The 18,247-nt window shown below is 44.9% G+C and overlaps 1 protein-coding gene across 3 annotated transcripts in view; it reads right to left on the bottom strand.

Moving 5' to 3' along the window:
* Window positions 1-18,247, bottom strand: part of PLXNA1 (plexin A1) — a 262,601-nt gene that overhangs the window by 96,460 nt on the left and 147,894 nt on the right. For all 3 annotated transcript variants that reach the window (XM_044302494.1, XM_044302496.1, XM_044302495.1), the window contains exon 4: window positions 12,874-13,014. In XM_044302494.1, the coding sequence (XP_044158429.1) occupies window positions 12,874-13,014 (141 nt within the window). The remainder of the gene's footprint in view (window positions 1-12,873; window positions 13,015-18,247) is intronic.

Below are 18,247 nucleotides of genomic sequence, written 5' to 3'. Positions count from 1 at the left end.
AGTCATATGAAAGCAGATAAGCACTGAAACTTTTGGATTAAAAATCCGCTTTCATCCGTATCTGGAAAAGCTGGGTCACTTCTAATTACAGTGACCACTGCAGTTCTAACAAAGCTGGACACTAAGCTTTCCGAGTCTCCTGAACGGGAAAAAGCTTCATGTTCTAATCAGGATTCTGAAAGACCTAGGTAGGTTGCCACCCAGCTTTCCTAGATTCCTGAATGCTAAACCTGCCTAGTGATACAGAAATATAGTCCCAGGGAATATTATCCCATAATCAGTCATACTTTTCCTTTGACGCCCTATAAATCCAAAGGAGTAGATTCGTCATCCAGCTTTTCCAGAGTCCTGAAGAGCCAAAGTTCCTACCTTTGAAGGAATAGTCCAATATGGCTGCATTACTAGGCGGATCTATTAGTGAGGAGTCTGGGAAAGCTGGGTGACTATCCAAGAGGCTAAGTGAGAGTCCTGATCATTGGCAGCCAGCTTTTCTAGGACTGCTCTGAGGGGGGCTGCAGGGCAGGTCCGGATGGGGGCACTGTCAGGATGTGATTGATCAGGACGCTGGTGGAAACCTGCCGCTCTGCCAGGGCTGCCGGGTAATGGACGGCGCCGACGAGGGAGAGACGATTTATGAATATTGCGCGGTTTATGGGCTTTCAGATACCAGGTCATTTCCATCTATCCAGATATTTTGCTTTGTCATTCATTAGGCTTTCTGCAATTAGCGCATCAGATCTGCATAAGACGAAGGCAGCTCTACAGGAGATCAGCGGCGCCAGCATCCTGCACTAAAATATTCTAGCGGCTTCGAGGATAACTTCTATAAACCACAACCTGTCATTCTGACACCATGCAGAATTAAAGGGAAACGCCACCTTTACTTCAGGCAGCGGGGTGATCGGTGGGTGTAACCCAGCTTTACAAGACCCTGAAGGGGGTATGTTTCACTGCATGACTGAAGGAGGCTGGGAAAGCTGGGTGACACTCATTACCATTGCTATTAAAGCTCCCACAGGGGTTGGAAAATCTCCATTGTTTAAGAGGAGGTCTCACAAATAACTATAAAGATCTGCCATTCAGGAGCCTGGAAAAGATGGGTGACCACCAATATGGCTGCCGGACTGGCACTCAGCTACAGAGATGGGTGGTTTTCACTGTATAACTGGGTGGATCTGCTATTCAAGATAGTCACCCATCTTTTCTTGGCTCCTGAACGTCATATTTCCATACTTAGCGAAAGGGTAATATTTAAAGGGAGACTCTAGGTTAAACTTGAAGGGGCAGTTGAGCTCTGCAGCCTCTAGCCCTGCATGGACTGTTCCTTTAACTGCACACGCAGGGAGATCTGCCATTCAGGAGACTGTGAAAGATGTGTGACCACCCTGCTGGGGACCATCACTGCAGCCGTATGGACTTCACAGACAGGATTTCTCGTCTCCCGTCGTTCAGAGATATTTGTAAAACAATCCATTCGTAGCCAATGGCAGCTTCTCAGCCAGTCACATGACAAGATAACCTATCATGTGATTGGCTAAAGCAGCACATGACCAGAAGCGTCAGACTCCTCTCTGCCAGGGACTACCACGTGAGCAATGAGTAGGGGCAAGGGTAAACTCACCCCTATAGAGCAATTTTAAAAACTGACGACAACCCTAGGGTTGCTTGAATGAACTGTATACCGTCCTACAGGAGAATAAGAGGCAACAAGCGCTCCTTAAAAATCTTGTTGATGCTTTTAAAGGGGGTCTCCCACCATGGAATATCATATTCATCCTCCAGATCATAATGAGTATGTCTGCCATTCACTTGTGGCTAGAGATGATCCAGTGAGTAGATTTACTTACATATACATACCACCTGATGTTCACCATTAGTATGGCGCCACCTGGCGTTCATTTACTTAGTATGGCGCCACCTGGAGTTCATTCACTTAGCATGGCACCATCTGATGTTCACCATTAGCATGGCGCCACCTGGCGTTCATTCACTTAGTATGGCACCATCTGATGTTCACCATTAGCATGGCGCCACCTGTCGTTCATTCACTTAGTATAGCGCCACCTGATGTTCACCATTAGTATGGCTCCACCTGGCGTTCATTTACTTAGTATGGCGCCACCTGGAGTTCATTCACTTAGCATGGCACCATCTGATGTTCACCATTAGTATGGCTCCACCTGGCGTTCATTTACTTAGTATGGCGCCACCTGGAGTTCATTCACTTAGCATGGCACCATCTGATGTTCACCATTAGTATGGCGCCACATGGCGTTCATTCACTTGGTAAAGCGCCACCTGATGTTCACCATTAGTATGGCGCCACCTGTCGTTCATTCACTTAGTATGGTGTCACCTGGTGTTCATTCACTTAGTATGGCGCCACCTGATGTTCACCATTAGTATAGCCCCACCTGATGTACACCATTAGTATGGCGCCACCTGGCGTTCATTTACTTAGTATAGCGCCACCTGATGTTCACCATTAGTATGGCGCCACCTGGCGTTCATTTACTTAGTATGGCGCCACCTGATGTTCACCATTAGTATGGCGCCACCTGGAGTTCATTCACTTAGCATGGCACCATCTGATGTTCAGTGACACAGCATGGGGCTACCTGGTTTTGTTTACAGTGTATAGCGGTGTGCACATCCACCTAATGAGGTAAGTGGTGCTGGTCACACATGCTCAGTCACTCTCCCCCCCAGCAGTCAGGCCTCTGTATAGAAACCCTCTGGTTACTGCAGGGCAGCCAATAGAAATAACTTTCTCCCCTGCTAGTCAAGAAGGAGCAGAACCTTGGCAGTAGATGGCAGTATAGATGAGAAGACGGCTTCTGCACGGGGAGTAAGAAGGGACTATGCTATCCCAGAGGGGGAAGGAGACCGATATTGTCCAGAGACTGCTCCAGGAGCACCAAGGGGAACGCATGAAAAAAAAAATGATGAAAATGATCTTTTTTGATGCTAGAAAGGCTGCAAATTGTGCCGTTAACATGAGATATACCCTTTAATGCTCCTCATGGGTTAAAATCAAATATCTGCCAGACAATTCTGCCAACCTGAAGCTCCAAATAGGCCTCGTTCAGGAGCCTGAAGAAGAAAGGAAAGAAGATACTCAGCCAAACATTACTAAGATCGCAGATCCGTGCCCCACTCAACGCCGTGATCAGGAACGCTCCCTGATTACATTTGCATGGAGACTAGGAAATTTCACAAGCAACGCAATGTCTTAGGTGTCTCGCCTGAACGTTTGCTCTTCAGAAGCAGTGGCATTAAATCCTGAGGCTGACATTTAAGGTAGACTTTCTGTACAGATCAGACTACTTTTTTTCCATTATTTTATTTTGCTCATGTTCCTTCTTTTGCCCTTGTGCACTGTGGGTCTGGAACCTACAAAAAGAAGCAGTAGAGGTACCCCAAGGCACTGTAGCACTCATTTACACTGTAGAGGTTGGCAAGTTCATTAGCACAAGGATCTGCCCTTTCTGGAAAAGCGTTTCCAAATTTTTATTATTATTTTATTTTTTTACAGAATTTGATGGGAGGGCGCTGTTGCATAGAGGTCTATGGAAAATGTCAGTGGAGAAAAGCGGTACTGCAACTTAGATAATATATTAAATTGCATTCATTGGAAAGCCGCCTCCAACAAACCGATTCTCTGTAACGGCACACCCACACAGGCAGGATGCATTTTGCGGCAGAAAAAAAACGATGCAGACGTGTGGCAAGTTTCACAATGAATTCGCATTAATATCTGTGTGCGTTACAGGTGGATTTTGACACAGAATCTGCAGCGGGTTTCACTTTCTGCAGGTTAATTTCCAGATGCGTTTGCTGAAATCTCCTTCACTTTGCTGTTACTTTAAAATGCTGCACAGAAAACCATTGCGGCAAATCTGCAGAGTTTCCCCCCACATGTGCTCTACCCTACAGAGGTATTCCCAAAATCATGGAATATAGGTAGTATTCTCCATCACTTTGCTAACAGTGGAGGTCTGATCTCTGGGACCCCCATAGATCCCGAGAATGAAAGGGGCCACAGCACTGATGTAGCGTCCATCGTTTTTCCTAGACAGCACCGCTCCTTGGCATGAGCGTGCGCCATGCGGGGAAAGACTGGCCGCATAGCTAAACCAGCACGGTGAGGCCTTCAATATTGGGATCGGTGGAGGTTGGAACCACAGTGAGGACCTATTCTAGTGAGATGCCATCACTTTAAGAGATGGAAATAAAGTATAAAACAAAAACAGGAAGCCAAGTTCCTCAACACCGCGGATTCAGAAGCTTAAAAGGCTTCTGAAAATAGAACAAAAATCTCCCACAAAACCCATGACAACAGCTGAATATCTTCATGCAAACCAAGGACTTGTTCCATAAAACGCTCAGAAAACCAAAGCAGAACAAAAACAAAAATACACAAAACCACCTAAACAACACCCGCACACACAGCTCCTTCAGATCTGACGCTACACTATATATGGAATGCATCAATGAGACAGAGGAAGAGTCCTTCTGGCTCCATCAATAAATCCACGACACACAGGACCCAAACGCCGCTTTCATTTATTTTTTTCCTTTCCCTTTTGAGGCTCAGTTCCTCCCCGTAACTCCTAATGAACCAAGAAGGTTGAGCAGAAGCAGCGTTCCTCCAATGTCCCAATAGTCAACGGTACTTATGAAATGTATTAATATCTGCCCTCCGGCTGCTAGGTAATTAGATTCCACATGGGCTGGCTTGTTAATTTAGTTGGTTCCTCTTAAATATGAAGCTCCAGGCAAGATTTTTTTTTGGAATGAAAACATTGGAGCGGCCCACCATAGGAGGTCGCCCTGAATGAAACATGTCTCACGTAGCCAGAAACCAACGCACTAATTGAGAATGACGCATCAAATAGTGTAAGAGAAGGGTAGATACGACGACGCAATCCCTCAAAACTCCTGTACATGTCAGGGCATTAGCGGAAGATGGACCCATAGGAAAATGAAATATGATGTCATTAATAGCGGGGGCATTAGAAGGACGATTTCACAGAGCGAGAGACAAGAATAGGACAAGAATAAGGACGCACAGCTGGAAGCCAAACCTTGCAAGATAAAGCAACTTCAATGCATCACTGGTCCACAAAAGTAGGCTAAATAATCTATCATGTGAAGGACATGACTCCCCACCGCTGGAACCACCCGGTTTGGGATTGTATCACCTGAGCTCCTACTTACCAGCCGAACAGGAAGATGGAGCTGGTGATTTGGACACGATGAGTGTTAAGCGGAGATTATAAGGCAGCCTATCAATAATGCGGGTGACAACAGAACAGATGATATATTTAATTCCACTTAGAAGTCATTATCCACGGGGGGGCAACTGGGAAGGAACGAATGGTGTCCAAGCTATGGCCTACTTATCAAGGGTAGGGTTGAAGAGCATACATTATGCTTTGGGCGTTTTGCTAACTACGCAAGTAGAAGAAGAACAGGGGGTGCAGAATTTGCAGGTGCACGGTGTCCAAGGAGACTCGAAGGTCCTTCCGCCAAACAGGAGGACAGCAGTACTTGGGACAGTTTTTCTTCCATCAGGAGAGCAGGATAAGCCTTAGGACTGAGAGGATATGGAAAAGGATTCAAGCATTTGGAAAAAAAAAAGGCAGCCATAGACAAGTCAGGTCTATGGTCAATCCTTAGACCCCTTCAACGTCAACATGCTCGTAGGAAAAGGAGGTGTTGCGTTCTTCAAACATTGGAGCGTATGTTCTCGAGGTGAGGTTTGATTTTTCAGCCCACATGATTTTATACTTACCCTTTCCTAGGTTGAAGTAAGGAGACCATCACTGCTGCCCTCTGACCTAAAGGCCATGGTGGTAGTCACTTCAGAGGCTCAGTATGTGTTCATTCAGACAAGGCTAATGACCTAAATTTTTGTTTTGGCCAAGGAATCTCCAAACCAAAAGACAGTACTCAGGAAAGGTCAGGTTTCGTACTTGTCACAAAGCAGCCGTCAAGTGAAGTCCACAATAGAAAAATATATATATAGAAACGATTCTGTATTTTGGTCCAGAGGTTGAAAATCCAAGATATGAGAGGCATCTGAACAATGCGAGGCGACCACAATGAGCAGGTTCGCTGTTGGGACCATTCCAAGAGCATCCCTTTCTTCATCCGACAGATTTGGTCCCCTTCCAAGCAGCTCTCGGAGGGAGATAAGGAATTTTAGAGGAGTTTATTTGTGAGATTAAGATCGATGCGAGAACCTGGCGGCTTTCTTCAAGTTTAAGGGAGAAGAGGATGTAAAATTCTGTGAGAAGTAAAAAGCTAAATGATTGCACCAGGCGCTGGTGGATACTGGGGTCAAATACAACCAGGGGCACCAGGAGCACAGACTTTGGATCTTCTCTCCATAAGCTTAGTTGTAGGTTTAGTGGACATTTTAGACTGGCCTTAAAGTGGTTTTCCAGAAGTTATATACTCTCGAAAAACCAGGATAGAGAAAAATCTATCTGGTGGGGGTTTGATTTCCGACAGCATGCCAAGCAATCCCCACGACAGCCGTAGAGCACCGTACATGGGTCCTAACTGTCCAAAGCCTGGAAAATATCTAACATAGGTCCTGTTCTAATCAATAGGACCTGTGCCCGATACTCTCCGGGCATTGTATGGCAGGTGCCCAGCAAACACTAGCAGCTCTCCTTGATGGGGCAAGAGACTGGAATCAGAGGGAAACATCTTAAGGTAGCACCACCTAAATGTTTAAAAAACATCTTTCCCGACACCATAAGAAGGAGGGACCTAGATAAGCGGCTGTCAGACACCTCCCTGGCCGCTGATCTCAGCAAAGTAAAATTTCAAGGGATCATTTCCATTTAAGCGTGGGAATGAATACACATAGGAAGCGGAGGATAGAGGTAGTAGTGACATCACTTATGGACTGCATTAGTGTATTACGTCAGACAGAACGGTCACAGTCTCTTCAGGTCCGGGCCAGACGGCAAAACCTTAAAAAGGAAAAACGGGTTGCCAAAAAAAGCATGAATTGATATTCAGAGGAGTACGGGAATAAGCACAGGGGATTCGCAGAAATTGTTTGAAGTGATTAACGCGCCGTCGCCCCCTCCTCATAAAAACATTATCTGGTCATAGTGAATGTAAATTTTTGGGGGTGGGGGAGGGGAAGGATTTATTTGCTAGATGTTTTTCCACTCTCCGTGCTGTTAATGGCCTTTCACAGCAAATCAAAACTACAAACAAAAAGGGGTAATTATGCAAAAGTGGCTTCTCAAAAGCAATATGTACGTGTAATAAATGTATATTTAACAGAAAACAATTACAAAGCCATTTAAAGGAACGGCGGAGGGAAATGCAATTTATTCTACAGCAGAAACAAACAGAAGTAGCAAATCCAACTCCAAAAAATGTAATATAAATAAAAATCCAGGTAAACGGAGCAGCAGCGCGCGAGCTGTGAGTTAAGTAATGATCTATTCAGCATCGTAGGTGGATCTCATGATGTTCAGTTTCTTCATGAAACTAAACAACCCTTTTAAAGAGGACGTGCAAGAATGGGGGGGGGGGGGGGGGGGATTTTTGGCCAGACCTGTTAAAGGAAAGATGACTTACCTGCTTCCGAGTGTCGGCTTCCCACTCCTCCTCCTCCTCCAGGCTTGCAATGCTCCCCTGGGCTCCCTCAATCTCAACATCCGGTTTAATCATCGGACCGGATCCCCTTACATCATGACAAACGGTCACATGACGCAAGGGGATCTGGTCGCCGCCACCACCAGTGATTGGCTTTGGCAATGTCAAACTGGATGTTGACATAGAAGGAATCCAGCAGAGCAACGCAGACCTGGAGGAGAAGGAGCAGGGAGCCGGTGTCGGGAAGCAGGGAGGTCCAGCCGACTGGAGGGGTTTGCCAAACCCCTGCCCCATTCTTTCACAACCCCTTTAAAGGGAACCTGTCATCAAGCAGCGACAGGCGCGTTGATTTTAGCGCTGTCTCATGAGCTAAGAGTAAGTGGGTGTCGAGAACCAATATCATAATCATTGCAGCCCAGGCCCTGAAAAGAGTCAAATCTACCTGAGAAGAGTCAGAGTTAGGGTCCATTCACACATACACAAAATGGGTCTGCATCAAAGCGCGGACCCATTCATTTTCAACGGGGCAACAGCACACAGTGTTCCGCAGCCCGTCAAAAAAATAGAATATGTCCTATTCTTGTCCGCAGATACGGACAAGAAAAGGCATTTCCATTATTGTGCCGGCCATGTGCTGTCTGCAAAATGTGGAACGCTCATGGCCGGTGTCCGTGTTTTGCGGATCCGCAAAACACTTGCGGACGTGTGAATGGGCCCTTATTCATAAGCTCTGCTCTCCACGCCCATCTACTGATGATTGACAGTCTTCCCCTTACTTTTCTCCCTAGGAGAGAACTGCCAATCATCAGCAGATGGCGGAGAGCAGGAGATTATAATAACCAGGACTCTTCTCAGGTAGATCGGACTCTTCTCAAGGCCTGGGCTGCAGTGATTATGATGCTGGTTCCCGGCCACCGCTTACTCTTCGCTTGTGAGTGACACACACTGCGGAAATCAACTCATTTGTCATTACTTTATGATGTCCTCGGTTCAGCATAAAGGATGACAGGTTCCCTTTAAAAAAAAATTGCTTTTTCAACTTTTAGACTGAAAAATATATTTACAAAAATATTATAATATTAGAACACAAAATATAAAATTTTAAATGTAAAAATATCTTAAGTGAAATCTAAAAAATAAAAGGAATAAAATGTAATTATATATATATATATATATATATATATATTACACACACACAGTATTTCATGCTACATGCTAGCAGTAAAATATTTTAGAATAAAAAATATAAAACAATTTAAAAAATATAAAAAAAAGCTATTTAAATAAGAAAAAAATAATAAAAATAAATAAAGTATCGCACAACTTAGTTTAACCATTTGACGGCCAGAAAGGCACCTCGCCAGGCGTCAGGTTGTAGTTTAATCACACGGCACTTGTTACAAACCTCATTTAATTTGGAGGTACTAGACTCGGGCTCCCGCTCCCGTGTGTGGTTCTATTTAATGCACAGAGTGAACTAAAGATGTATTAGCAACGATCTAAGAAATCTGTATAGCCGGATCAATACCTCTTCCAAGAAGCAATCCTATTGTCTTATTCCACAGGGAATCCTGGGAGATGAAAGAATCTCTCCTATTCCCCCCCCGACTGTACCCTGGGCACAGGATGCCGCTGGAGACCCAGAGAGCAGCAGCCAGCTTGGAAGGGTTACAGGCATTTCATTAATTGCTCCTCTACGTTTGATTAAAATCCTTCATTCCTTCCTGGCCCTTCAAGCTCACTTACAACTGTGCATTTAATTACATTCTCCGCTGCCCAGATAACTGTAACCCCCGATCAAATATTTCACTTTATTAACAAAGGGGGATAGTGGCACAGCATGGCGGAGTTCAAGCAGGAGCAGATAAAAAAAAATTAAAATAAATCATAAAGCTCCAAAAAAAATGGGAAATAAAAGCTCTGCATTATTAAGGGACGCTTTTTATTGGATTAAAGTTCTATTTTTAGACAATTTTTTTTTTCCTTTGCATAATACAAAAGCGAAGCTCAAATTAGCAGAGGCTGAACCTTAAAGAATTACTCCTGGTAGTAGACATCTTGTGTTTGGATATTTTTGAATTGTCAGGAATATTTTATTGATTTATGCTCTTATAAGATGAGCTATTTAGTGCTGCACTAAACTGATAACTGGTTCTGCTGGGGCGGTATATTGTGTTGCACTGTGGTATCTGGTTCGGCTGGGGCAGTATATTGTGTTGCACTGTGGTATCTGGTTCTGCTGGGGCAGTATATTGTGCTGCACTGTGGTATCTGGTTCTGCTGGGGCAGTATATTGTGCTGCACTGTGGTATCTGGTTCTGCTGGGGCAGTATATTGTGCTACACTGTGGTATCTGGTTGTGCTGGGGCAGTATATTGTGCTGCACTGTGGTATCTGGTTCTGCTGGGGCAGTATATTGTGCTACACTGTGGTATCTGGTTGTGCTGGGGCAGTATATTGTGCTGCACTGTGGTATCTGGTTCTGCTGGGGCAGTATATTGTGCTGCACTGTGGTATCCGGTTCTGCTGGGGCAGTATATTGTGCTGCACTGTGGTATCTGGTTCTGCTGGGGCAGTATATTGTGCTACACTGATGCATCTGGTTGTGCTGGGGCAGTATATTTTGCTGCACTGTGGTATATGGTTCTGTTGGGGCAGTATATTGTGCTACACTGTGGTATCTGGTTCTGCTGGGGCGGTATATTGTGCTGCACTGTGGTATTTGGTTTTGCTGGGGCAGTATATTGTGCTGCACTGTGGCATTTGGTTCTGCTGGGGCAGTATATTGTGCTACACTGTGGTATCTGGTTCTGCTGGGGCAGTATATTGTGCTGCATTGTGGTATTTGGTTCTGCTGGGGCAGTATATTGTGCTGCACTGTGGTATTTGGTTCTGCTGGGGCAGTATATTGTGCTGCACTGTGGTATCTGGTTCTGCTGGGGCAGTATATTGTGCTGCATTGTGGTATTTGGTTCTGCTGGGGCAGTATATTGTGCTGCACTGTGGTATCTGGTTCTGCTGGGGCAGTATATTGTGCTGCACTGTGGCATTTGGTTTTGCTGGGGCAGTATATTGTGCCACACAGTGATATTTGCTTTTGATGGGGCGGTATATTACGGTGAACTGCGGTATTTGGTTCTGCCGGGGCTCCTCTTTTGGAGAATATTCTCACAGTCAATGGTGTAGATTTACTATAGAAATTATGGACGTTTTTGGTGCAATCTGCTTTGCATTACATTTTTCAAAGCTTTGTAGGGTCCATTCACACGTCTGCAAGTTGGGTCCGGATCCGTTCCCCAATTTTGCGGGACGGGTGAGGACCCATTCATTTTCAATGGGGCTGGAACGAATGCAGACAGCACACTATGTGCTGTCTGCATCCGCACTTCCGGATCTGCAATTCCGTTCCCAAAAAAGAATAGAACATGCCCTATTCTTGTCTGCAACTGCGGACAAGAAAAGGCATTTTCTATTATAGTGCCAGCGATGTGCGGTCTGCGAAAATGCGGAACGCACATTGCCGGTGTCTGCGTTTTGCGGATCCGCAATTTGCTGACTGCAAAACACATGCGGACGTGTGAATGGACCCTTACTCCTCGCCCAACAAGTGCGGCTTTGCTCGAAAGGGGACGTGACCTAAGTGCACCTTAATTTTGGTGCGTTTTTGGGGTAAAGCTGCACCAATTTATAGGCAGCATAAACTTAGACTGCACAGCTTTTTTGGCAGATGCTAGAGTCAAAAGTCAAAAAAAAAAAATCAACACCAGCAGCTGTTATCTGTAGGACATTGTAGGTGTCGGTACATTTAAGTATGGTTTCCATTGTGACCACTAAGAAACAAAAAGTTGGTGAGAAATCAACGGAGATCCAAGAACGCGGCATATGGTTATTATGTGGAGATTTGCATTTTAAGCCTGTTTTGTCCTATATTATTTTGTGTAGGAGTTTACGCCTGAAATATTGTCACATTCTCAAGTAATAGATAGTAGAGAAGATGTGAGGAATGAGATTTCAGGTGCCGATCTGCACCGTCTTTAGTGGCTATTTATATGACACCCTACTAAGCAATGAAAAAAATCCCTCAGGGGGGTTTCACGCGAGGTGTGAACACCCACACAGCTGTCATCGGTATTGTCTTGTAGATTGTAAAATGTCTTCCTTGCACACAGAGTAGAGAATGAAGGAACCAGGCATTGGAGGAACATCAGCTGTCATACCAAAGGTGAAGGAAGACCTTGAACGTCTTCCAGCTCCGAAACTCCTCAATGCTTCATTTGCCATCAAAAGAAGAACGGAGGTGGAAAGCGTTGCTGTCACCCATCTAGTCTTCAACCAAGAGACAAACATACATGGATAATGATGAAAAAGTTTCCTGAAGGAACCCCTATCACCATACCCTTTCCTTACCTTATCTTATCCTACTTCCTCCCACCATGAAGAAGCAGCACCCAACGAGGACACCACATCTCGCGTCTTAATGACACTAACCCAGGCTTGACAATTCCTTGACAGTTTGCTTACTTTTCTCCAAACAATATTTAATTTTCAGGAGACAGCTCCTTGGGAAGGAAGGTGGCAGCTGTAAGTCTCCTTAATCAACAGAGCAAACTCAAGAAGAGGAGCAATGTGGTGGGAAGACTTGGCAGCCTCACGGTTTGCTCGGCTGGCTATGGAGAAGTGGATGACACTTGAAGAGGCCTCTTATCTTCTAGCATACAAGGCTTGGGAAGGAAACAGCTTCAGCAGATCTGCACTAAACCACACTAAGGATGGGAAGAACTTCTGAGAAAGTTTGTGCAGAGCCTACAAGACTTGAGGATCACTGAAGTCAACCTCAAGTATGTACAGAAACCCAAGAAAAGCTACTATTTATCAAAATTGCTCTTCAGTTGCATGAGAGTTCCTTGAAGACACAGTATTAATTTTGCAGGGGGTACGCCCTCAAAACCTTTCTGTCTAAAATAAGTGCACGAGACCTAAAATAACTCAAAAAGAGTCTTCAAGGGGCGTCTGTCAGCAGATTTACACCTATGACACTGGCTGACCTGTTCCATGTGCGCTTGGCAGCTGAAGGCATCTGTGTTGGTCCCATGTTCATATGTGCCCGCATTGCTGAGAAATGATGTTTTTTTTAATATGCAAATGAGCATATCCATGAACATACCTTCATTCTCAATGGAAGGCCAGTACCAAAAGTTTAAAAGTACAACAAGTGACAGACACATGGATGGAGCCGGGAAGTACCTGTTTCTCCGTCACCACATAGATGAACTGCCGATCAGGGCTCAGCACCAAATCCCGTAGGATTGCATTTCCCTCGTGGACCAGGACATTTTCGTACTGCTGTGTGTTGTGAGAGGACGGTCCAGACAAGTCGACCAGAATCTGTACAGAAACAGAAAAAAATACAGAATTAGTTTATTTTGTTATTTAATTGTTGGGGGGGGGGGGGGGGGGGCAAATCAAACAATAGCAAATCACAGCCCGGAACGAGTAAAAAAAAAAAACACGTTTTAATTAGTTTGGAGATTCTCTGAACAGTGCTGTTTAATTACAGATTGCGAGGTCCCAGAGCATGGCTCATCGTTTCTCGGTCAATACTCAGCGCTAATCCAAATCACTGTAGGGCCTCAGTCGTGTCTATTGCAATGGAGGCGGCAGCGGCTGATAAACAGACTATTGAGCCCTTCAGATAAAGTCCCAACGCTATTAAAAAGATTAGACGGACGCGGGCAAACACATGGAGTATTAGGCAAACACAACATTACAATCGCTGCAGCAACTTGACATTCGTGAAGTGCGTATCGCTGCGGCGTGAGTGATTGTGCGGGCGCGGAGGAAGCCAATGCGAGTGGCTTTACAATGATTAAACATGGATGGCGGATTGGCCAGCACCAGAGGAAAAAGCAAATATTAACACAATAGACTGCGAAGGCCGCGCTCGGGTGCTCGGCAGAAGAGGGCTCTGGGCACGGCGTGTCAGGGTGACATTATGCTCATCGCTCTAGAAAGGTCTCTGGGAGGATGACAAGACGAGTGGGAGAAGGACTGCAACGGGGTCACACAATCTGACAGACACCGCCGATAGTCACCTATTCTAGGGATTTAAAAAAATTAAAATTAATTTTGATTAGATTTTCAAATGTTTTAAAACTTGGTCATAATGTACTTTTTTAATTTTATTTTACATTTTTTGCATAAACCCCAAGGGTATGCAACGGTGAAAAATGCACATGTAAAAAATTCAAGGTGTACAAGACTGACCCTTAAATTTCCGCAGTGGTGCCGATGTGACCGCGGATTATTCCCATTCACCAGGGCCAATTCGCATGCGGCACCCGCGCCAAATAGGAAGCTTTCCTGACACCGTTTTAAAAGTCCTTGCCTAGCGTTGCGAAAGGCAGTGCGGATTCCCATCGAGGATCGAAGGGACTTAAAATACACACGTCTCTCCAGCGGATTTCATTATGGAACAAGTGCCGAAATCCACGTAGAAAATCCACCAGTCGCTGTTTTTGATGTAGTTGCAATTACAAATGAGCGAATTGATTCCAAACAAATTTGACCTGAATTGAGTAAAAATTCAAGGTGGATCCAAATCTGAATGTTTGGTAAGAAAAAAAATAAAACATTTTTAAAGGAAGTTGTGAGAAATGAGAGAAAAAAAAAAAATATGAGCCCTAAATTTTCAGGCCAACTGAAGCACCTTATTCTGGTAGAATCAATTTAGATCGAAATCGAATTAGTCAACCGATTCAGCCAAATCGACCCCGAATTGAACTTTGAGTGATTTCCTCATCTCTAGTTTTAACCAAACCCAACATCTAAATTCACCCATTAATCTACACCCACACATAGCGGAGATGCTCCAGATTTGAGGATGGAAACCGCTAGAGTATTACCGTAGCAGAAAAGTGGATGAATTTATAAAAACATCTCATCATAAAGCCACTTACCCATCAGGTAAGACCATAGGGAGATATCATGACCCTACATTTTCCAAAAATAAATAAATGGAGAAGCTGCCATTTCCAGTAAATCTCCAACGTATCAATGAAGAATAGGAAGTTCTAATTTTGAAGGCCTTAGAAGTCACATTCCACATCGGCCACAATTTTTGGTTGTTTAGAGCTCGTTTGTGAGGAAAAATGTGGAAAAATGTCACAATGAAGCAAAGTGAACTTGAGCATGAACAGGAACCTGATTGAACGCCCAAGAAAAAACCCTTGAAAGAGTCAAGATTGAGAACTGTGGGCATCTCCAAGCCATGACATCCCTTCTGAGAAAGCCTTTGGCCGTTCACCCGCCCTGAGGTTTAGAGCCGGGAGTTCGGCTCCCCAGAGCTCGCTCATTAGGATGGAAATATATGCCAGAACGCAAACAAATCACAGGCCTCGTTTAATTAGAGGCACGGCTTTGATTCAGCGCCAGCGCCCGATAACATCTTCCGAAGATTATTTTTAGGCAGTTTTACTAAACAAATGCACATAATTAAGGGAGAGGAACCTAAGCAGATTTAAAGAAACAGGGACAATGTTAGCAAACAAGCAAGGTTTAAATAAAGCTGCGTTATTCAACAGGGAGCATCTGACAAGGAGTAGACTACCAGAAAAACTGTCCTGGTTGCCTCTAGCAACCAATCAGAGCTCGGCTTTCATTTCTTAACCTGCGCTAAGCTGAGACAGACAGGGAATAGGCGGTCGGGGTCAAACATACAAGCCTTTGTGGCGTGATCAATATCTCAATGTTGGGTGAGATACCCCTTTAAGATTCAGGAGCCTGGAGAAGCTGGGTGACAACCTAATCACTAGGTGGACAACGTGCTGGTGATAGAGAATACATTGTTCTCCCACATACAAGATGGCCGCCGCCACCTCTGCAGGAGCGGGAAGCCTTTATTTCACTGTCTCCATCCTGTAACGTTAGGTCAAAGTCTGGACTGGCGGCTTCAGAAATAGTAATGTAAACATAGGAAGCAATGTAAGCGTGAAGTCATGTCAGATGCTACTGGACCAAGATCAAAAATGCAAAAAAGCAGAAATAACTCTACCTTAATGGAAGATAAATCAATAGTACATGCATGGCGTGACAACTCCGAGGGGGGAGGAATCAAAAAGCAGGAAACTTATTGTTTAGAGTAAGAGGACGGCACAGGATTCACTAATAGTAAGTCAGGCAGTGAAATCTCCTGTCCATTTAAAGGGGAAGTCCACATTAGAGGGCATCTGCCAGCAGGATCAATCCCGTTAAACTAGCAATAATGCCTGGTAGGGCTGCTCCAGCTGATTAAAACCCATATATTTCTTCTCCTGATTCTGTTGCTGTGTTCAGGAGAAATAGGTATTTATACAAATATGTTAATTAAGGACTAAGTGCCCACAGGGTGGGCCTTAGCCATTTGGCGCACCCCATCACCTCCAAACTGCTTCACTAGGCCCTCCCCCTCTACCTGGACTCCTTGTCCTGTCAATCAAGTGGAGCATGGTGTGGGCTTAGGCCCGCCCTCCGGGCACTTAAAGGGGTTGTATCATCTTGGACATTCTGGGCAAATCATTAGGCTAAGCCGCCAATGCCCGATAGTGGTGGGACCCACACCTATCCTTAGAACGGAGCCCATAAAGTGTAGGAGGGGGCGCACTGCGCATGCGCTTCCGTCCACGATTTATTTCTATGAGACTGCGTGGTGCTCTGCTATTTTGCGAAAGCCCCATTGAAATAAATGGTAAGGGCAGTCACCGCTCCGTTCACTTCTGTGGGGCTTATGGAAATAGCCAACGCTCAACTATTTTCGTCGCTCCCATAGCAGTGAATGGAGGGCGAGTGCACATGCGCGGTGCGCCCTCCTGCACTTTGCAGGCTCCGTTCTAAGGATAGGTGTGAGCCCCCAATGTCCAAGATGATGCAACCCTTTAACCCTTGTTTCTTCTAAGTGCAGCAACAGATTAGGGGAAGAAAGGTTTTTCATTATGGGATATAAATATAGGGTGAAATGTTTAATGTGGAATTCTACCCCCTAGTGGTCCAGTAATCAGGAAAAATAAAATCACTGCATATTAGGTGACGCGGTGTACAAAACAAAAAACAAAAAAAACATTTGGATCTGAAGCTGGGAGACTGATGGTGGTCCTGCACCGGCGATTAGACAAGAAATTAGCTGTGACGGGAGCGGGGCGGGGGGGGATATAATGAGCATTTCTGACGACTGTAGTCACAAAAAGATCTATATTTCCTGTTTCGAGGAAAGTATGAGGCTCTTTGGTAGATCCTGCTGTCATTAATGGGTGCCATGAGGTCCCAAGTCTATCAGATAAGTCAGGGTGGATACACTATATTACATTTAAAGTGACAGTACACCTAAAATATAATCTTAGATTAAGGGCTCATGCACACAAACGTATTTTCTTTCCGTGTCCGTTCCGTTTTTTTGCAGAGCCATTAATTTCAATGGGTCCGTGTGCATTTCGTTTCCGTATGTCTGTTTCGCAAAACAAAATAGAACATTATGGACAAGTATAGGACTGTTCTATTAGGGTCCAGCTGTTCCGTTCAGCAAAATACTGAACGGGTGTCATCTGTGTGCATGAGCCCTAAAGAAGTTGTTCCCCTTCCTGACCTTTTTTTTTGTTTTAGACCCCCCAGCGTGGCCGGACATGCGGTGGTGAGCATATTTACCTGATCCCCTCCACTGGGCTCTGTCTCCATCACTCCTTCCTGCATCAAATTCCTGTTTGATGCAGGTCATGTGACCGCCGCACCGATGGCATGTCACGTGACCCAGTGACATAATACATGGGTGACACGTCACCACTGGCTGCGGCAGTGACGTGACCCATGTCAAACAGGATGTTGCGGTGGGTAGAACCGAGACCTGTAGCGGCCGAGGGAAAGCAATGGAGCTGAAAAACAGCGGCGGGGTTGAGGTAAGTATCCTCACCACCATAGGTCCGGCCACACTGGGGGGGGGGGGTTAATAAAAAGCTCAGAAAGGTGAACAACCCCTTTAATTTGAATCAGTAGTTTTAATCAGAAGGAATCCTCCCCTTTTTCTCACATTTCTCCAGAAATATCGACGCCAGATGCTAGAATTCTAGTGTTACCCCCCTTTAAAATGCGCAGTGACACTCCTGCACACCCGCCGTGTGAATATTTCATACGCAGCAACAAAACTATCATATTTTGAAGCACGAAAACACAGAAAACTTATGAAGCCTCAAATGAATACAGAGCTGCATCTTAATTCGGAGAGCACGATTTCAGCGGCAGATTGGACGGGTGACGTCTCGCCCCTCCTGCCGTCGCAGACATGTTTGTTTTCCCAATTACGGTGCGGATCGGCACAGCTGATAACAGAATAAAATGTCTATTAAAATATATTTTTGTTTTCTGCAAGATCTTTGTACACGAGAATTCTGGGGTAATTGTATAATTGAGCTGTAACAAGCAGCAGTCGAGGGAGACGGGAAAAAAAGGATAAATCTGAGCTAAAAAAAAAAAAAATCTTTAATGAAACCCTTTGGCTACAGCTGTCAAATTACATATTTTAATGAGGGAAAATAAAGAAATTTCTAAATGCAAGTAACTTAGCCGAGGACTGAAATGTGGGTCAATGGAGACTGAG

The sequence above is a fragment of the Bufo gargarizans genome, chromosome 7 (genome assembly GCF_014858855.1).
Source record: "Bufo gargarizans isolate SCDJY-AF-19 chromosome 7, ASM1485885v1, whole genome shotgun sequence".
NCBI lineage: Eukaryota > Metazoa > Chordata > Amphibia > Anura > Bufonidae > Bufo > Bufo gargarizans.
The sequence above is the reverse complement of the archived record's forward strand: the minus strand, read 5'-3'. Positions and strand labels throughout refer to the sequence as shown.